The sequence below is a fragment of the Sprattus sprattus genome (genome assembly GCF_963457725.1).
Source record: "Sprattus sprattus genome assembly, chromosome: 21".
Taxonomy (NCBI): Eukaryota; Metazoa; Chordata; class Actinopteri; order Clupeiformes; family Clupeidae; genus Sprattus; species Sprattus sprattus.
Genome location: NC_137919.1, coordinates 12262024 through 12268278, shown reverse-complemented (window position 1 = coordinate 12268278; position 6255 = coordinate 12262024). Strand labels below are relative to the sequence as shown.

The 6255-nt window shown below is 42.8% G+C and overlaps 1 protein-coding gene across 1 annotated transcript; it reads right to left on the bottom strand.

Moving 5' to 3' along the window:
* Positions 1–958: 958 nt before the first annotated feature.
* LOC308382419 (urokinase plasminogen activator surface receptor-like) lies at positions 959–4972 on the bottom strand. The gene is made up of 5 exons (XM_080860143.1): positions 4906–4972; positions 2773–2883; positions 2292–2438; positions 1862–1978; positions 959–1579 (listed from the first exon to the last, which is right to left on the bottom strand). The coding sequence occupies exons 1-5, from the start codon at positions 4952–4954 to the stop codon at positions 1332–1334; spliced, it is 672 nt and encodes a 223-aa protein (XP_080716269.1). The 5' UTR covers positions 4955–4972; the 3' UTR covers positions 959–1331.
* Between the last annotated feature and the right edge of the window lie 1283 nt (positions 4973–6255).

Sequence of the window (6255 nt, the reverse complement as noted above, 5' to 3'; positions counted from 1 at the left end):
AACAACACAACACAACACAACTTTCTACAGAAACTTTTCCGGACGTAGAAGTTTGCCATGTGAGTATCATGTTTTATTCAATCAAGAGCTGACACTATCATATCATAATATTAGCTGATATTATAATGCCTTTATCATATTTTAATGCATGTTGGTTTTTGATATTTGTAAAGGTTCTGGGGCCTTGGAGCTATTTTCCGAGCCTGTCTCATTGTAAATGAAATTACAACCCGGATTCAATGAAATGATAGCAGGATCTCCACCCTAGAACCACATCCCTCCATCACAGAATAGTTAGATGTCCACTCTAGAACCACATCCCTCCATCACAGAAGAGTTAGATCTCCACCCTAGAACCACATCCCTCCATCAAAGACAAGTTGGTAAAGAAAACCACTGAAGGGACAACTATTCCTTGAATGAGTGAACACTCTTACATCTCTGTACTTGCTGTCATAGTATGTGTGATTAAATTGCGCCCTCTAGAGGTGAAAGGTGGGTCAGGTCCAAGGGCTCATCCACAGTACACTATATCACTAATGGTAGCGTGTGTGTGTGTGTGTGTGTGTGTGTGTGTGTGTGTGTGTGTGTGTGTGTGTGTGTGTGTGTGTGTGTGTGTGTGTGTGTGTGTACACTAAATAAACCTCCACTGTTCACACAGTCCTGGGAAACAAACATAGTGGCTCAGCCCAAGCTATAAACTGTTTCAGCCAATCGACACGTTTCCTTAGGAGCGAGAAAGATCTGGGTGTCATTTGATTTGCTGTCGAGCTCAGATATCAACAAAACTAGCAGAGATGGACCAAACAGTGTTGAATGAACCCTTTTATTGGCCATGTTAAGATCATGTAACTGCTTGGTAGCTGTGAGAGAGAGATTGGTAGAAAGATACAGGAACAGGGAGAACAGCAGATGAGATATAGAGGATAGATATCACAGGAAGAGAGGTGTGAACACAGGTAGAGAACACACACATCACAGGAATAGAGGTGTGAACACACACACACACACATCACAGGAAGAGAGGTGTGAACACAGATATAGAACACACACATCACAGGAGAAGAGGTGTGAACGCAGATATAGAACACACACTCACAAACATGACAGGAAGAGAGGTGTGAACACACACACACACACATCACAGGTAGGGAGGTATGAACACACACACACACACATGACAGGAAGAGAGGTGTGAACACACATCACAGGAAGAGAGGTGTGAACACACACACATGACAGGAAGAGAGGTGTGAACACACACACATCACAGGAAGAGAGGTGTGAACACAGATATAGAACACACACATTACAGGAACAGAGGTGTGAGCTCAAGAGACAATATCACTGGAAGCCAAACACATCAGCAGCAATAGAAGAAAGTTCTGTGTGTTGCTCTTGGTCACATGACCCATGTTTCCTGCGCTCTGATTGGTCCCCTGCACGCCGTTGCACAAGTTCCCCTCACAGCAGTCCAGGCTATCCGCCATGCTGGCTAGAGGGTGGCTTGAGTCCCTCTTCTGGCAGATGGATCCAGACACACATCCCTTCTGAGTACCCGAGGGTTTCTGATCAGCCTCTACAACAGAGAGCCAGACGGGGAGAAAAGGATGTAGTAATTATTTTTGACCAGATCAATGAGAAATGACTCAATGATAACCAGGTACAATTTTTCAAATGAACCTGACAGAACAATTTTTGAATAATTTTTGGATTGTCAATATTGAATCCAACAAAGTGTATCTGTCAGCTTAAGCACTCAGGAAGAGAGATGATGGGATCGAAAGTGTCTGAATGAGAATCATATTCTGGAGGAGAGATGATGGGATTCAAATGTATGAATGAGAATCATATTCATCACCTGCTGATGTAGACGTGACACAGAGGTCTTCATTCCCCAAACACTCCACAGTTAAAGAACAGTCTCCACCTTTGCAGGTGAAACACCTCTTCCCATTAGAGATGTCTTTAAGATTCTCTACAAAACAAGAGCATGTTTAACTCTTCTGCTATTAGACAATTACTTTGAAATGTATATGATATGATTGAATTATGGTTTTGTTGCTCCCCACACAAAAGTACACCATTCCAAACGTAATAAAATACATACAAATGGACAATAATCAGATTATCTCACAGGAGGTCATGAACTCCAGCCAAAATCCTTAACTTAGAAAACAAAACTAAAATGTTCATGGACTGAACTGCTAGGCAAGTCACCATGGTAACTTGGAGGAGTTTGGCAAGTCACCATGGTTACCTGGAGGAGTTTGGCAAGTCGCCATGGTTACCTGGAGGAGGTTGGTTGTTGCAGAGGTCAGTGGTGCAGCAGGTGCTCTCCACCTTAACCCTTGAAGTGCCAAAGTTAAGTGAGCCCATGACACATATATCAGATGTGGAGCAGGTCCTGATGTTCATCTCACCTTGCCTCCTTTCTCCTGCAGGAGAATCACAATCATACAGAGTTTGAGTTTGAAAACCTTGCATTTTAAATATGCTTTTTTTTCTAAAAGAAAAGTTGTATTACAGGTAAAAGTAAACAAAAGTCTCTCACTTGATTTATCAAAGAAAAGCAGCAGACCTGCTTTATTAGCGTAAAAATATATCAAACTACGTACGTCACACTTTGGTAATATCACTTGCAGTCACACAATATTATCACTTACAAACATGTATGTTGGAATATGGGGCAAGAAAATTTGCCTCTTTAAGACTGCATGAATACGACTTAATCAGAACTAAACCTCAGACATAATATTGGCAGTGTCTGACCTTCGTATCGGGCTATCCTCACACTGGCACAAGCGTAAGGACACGGCCCCTGGACATCATCGCAGGTACCGCCAGCATCAGATTGGCAGTTGTTGCACATCAGGGATCGAACTGAAAACAGTCTGAGGTGATTAGTAGCTGTGAGGCACTCGACTCAAGGACAGTGTCCCCAGGACAATAGAGTTCGACTCAAGGACAGTGTCCCCAAGACAATAGAGTTCGACTCAAGGACGGTGCCCACAGGACAATAGAACTCGACTCAAAGACGGTGCCCACAGGACGATAGAGTTCGACTCATGGACGGTGCCCACAGGACAATAGAGTTCGACTCAAAGACGGTGCCCACAGGACAAAAGAGTTCGACTCAAGGACGGTGCCCACAGGACAATAGAACTCGACTCAAGGACAATAGAACTCGACTCAAGGATGGTGCCCACAGGACAGTAGAACTCGACTCAAGGACGGTGCCCACAGGACAATAGAACTCGACTCAAATACCGAGCCCAGAGGACAATAGCAAATGTTATGATGGTTCTTTTTGGAACAAAGAAAAATATCTTTTGGATTGAATAGTGATTGAATAGAAAAAATTACTCAAAGCTACTTCACTGCCAGAGCCATTGTTCATTCTCAGCTGGACTCTCTCTCTCGGCTTGATTCTCATCTATGCTCTACAGTGCAACAGCAGGCTGTGTACAACACTTGTTGTTTCCCTTCCCCTTCTGCTACACAACCCTCCCCCATCCCCCCCTTCCTATCTCCACCCCGCCAACCTCAAGAAGATGGGTCCACCCTTATGTGCTGTGGTTCTGCTTAAGGTTCCTTCCTGACTACGTTTGTTGCCATTGTGCTTGCACTAAGGGGGTTCAGGCTCGTATTGTTATGGCGCTATATAAATATAATTTAATAAAATTGAATTGAACAGTACTTTACAGAAAAAAGCATATTACTCCAACCCCTGTATTACAGTTAGTATCTCCATATGGAAAGCTAGTCATTAACAGCGGAGACAGAAAGAGGAGCGAGGTTTAGCATACATTTTACTGAAGCATTCTGAAAGAATCCGCATATTTCTCATCAGCTACAGAACATTTGTATGATGCAAAAAAACATTTTATTTAGCATTGTATTGCATATTTTCATTCAATTGATTTAAACATTTTAATTTAAAAAAAAGTGTGTTCACAGAGTATTAATTGACACGTTCATCAGTGTACTTATGTCTAATATGACAAAAGAATATTATTATTATTATTATTAATAATGATAATAATAATGTTTGTTTATAAGTGTACTTATGTTTAACATGACAAAAGCTGCAGTGACCCTTTCCCATGCCCATTCTCTTCAAATGAGAGGCAATTACCAAAATATTCAGCATTACAGAAAACACTTCCTAAAGACCTTGATATAGACTCTGATAACCTGACATAACAACATGTGGTGGTGGTGACCTGTGCCTTACACACCAGGTCTTTCCTGTTCTCTCTGGTGGGATCCTGGCTAAAAGCTCCTGCCTATTGTGTTGCCTGTACTGCCGTCTGGACCCTGGCCAGCAGAGGGCTGTGGATCAGAGGTCAGCACCCTTCAGCGTGCCAACAAAGCAACAGTTTCCTCTCTCTCACACTATCTCTCTGTCTCTCCCCCCCTCTCTCTCTCTCTCTCCCTCCCTCTCCCCCTCTTTTCCTCTCTCTCTCTCTCTCTCTCTCTCTCTCTTGTGGTCCCAGTAGTCATCAGTTTTACATCATGAGCAAAACAATTAGTGAGTATAACAAGGGCATTTTCAAAAATAAGGAGTTTCTATTCTATTATATGATATTATTTACGGTGCTAAACTGTTTCTCTGAATTAGTGACTTGTTTCTGTTGACTCCAGAAATGACACGCAGTGGCAGAAGCATAGAGCTGTGGTTACAGGACAGCAGTAATTGAATGTAACACACACCAAGATGATAAGATACTAAAAACTACAACTCAAAATACAAATGATCCATATCTTGCTATAAGCCTAAGGCTCTAAGTAATCACTGTTAGACACATCACTGTGCTATCTTCCAGTGGATAGCACATTTTCTTTGTTCGCTAAGCAAATGTGTCTTTGCTGCTTCAAAAGTATGTATTGTCAGTTTGTTACCTGGAGAGATGAGTGCACAGGTCCAAATCAGCACAGCCTTCAGGTCCATCTTGCATCAGCGCTAGCTTTGACAGAATGAGGAGGCTGACCCCTCGACTGAGACGTCTTGAGAGGAGGGGCCTCCAGGAGGGACAGGCTGGGACCTCTGATCTTATCAGTGCATCATGCCCCATAACTCTATACAGTGACCTATGATCTTATCATCGCATCATGCTCCATAACTCTATTCACAGTGACAAGGACGGACAGGCTGGGACCTCTGATGTTATCTTTGCATCATGTCCCATAACTCTATACAGAGTGACCTCTGATGTTATCAGTGCATCATGCCCCATAACTCTATACACAGTGACCTATGATCTTATCATCGCATCATGCCCCATAACTCTATACAGAGTGACCTCTGATGTTATCATCGCATCATGTCCCATAACTCTATACACAGTGACGGCTCATGTGATTCCCCACAGATAAGCGCTAATCCCAGATATAAGGAGAATTCCAGTGGATAAAAATGCTATGCCAAAGCCATGCCGCTGACATTTACACCCAGTGGAAATAAGCTGTTCGTGAACCTTGAACCTGTTGTTATAATATGCACATAACTTTGCGGTGGCGGATGCAACATCATAATGTGATACATTTGTTTAGTTAGTTTTACATTTATCATTTATGATACATTATGTTTAGTTACGTTACACTGCAATATAGTTTGTTTTATTTCATTGCACTTTGGGACAGTTTGATTTGTCTTATGACATGGTATAAGCTGAAATACTGTGTCAGCAAAAACTGGAAGGGTATACACACACACACACACACACACACACACACACCATTACTGCACATGTAACTTCCTGACAGAATATTTATAATTGGTGCGTATCGTGAGGTAAAGGACTAGAAAGAACATGAGAGAAAAGGAGAGATCTTGAAAGAATAGAGGGATCAGAGAAAGACAAGGAGAGAAATGGAGAACAGGAAAGATTACGACTGGAGAAAGATGAGTGTCAGGGGCACAAGTAAGGCCGGAAGGTTCTGTTGGGTTCTCATGTCTCTGTTCATTGGAACCGTCTCACAGCAAAACCGGTCCAGGCAGATGGGACCCAACTTGTGCGTATGTTTGTATATGCAGACACACCTAGGGATGCATGCCTGGGTGTCAACATGGCCGCCAGCTGGAGGAGAGATGAGGAAGGAGAGGGAGAGTCAAGAAAGGAACACACAAGCAGTTTGGTGATAGACGTTCAGAAATTACGTCTCTTGGTCGCACTCACTCTCTGAAGACTGACAACACTCCTCGCTTACACACTCAAAGATGCAATGGAGGACCTCCCCAAAACGGCTGAT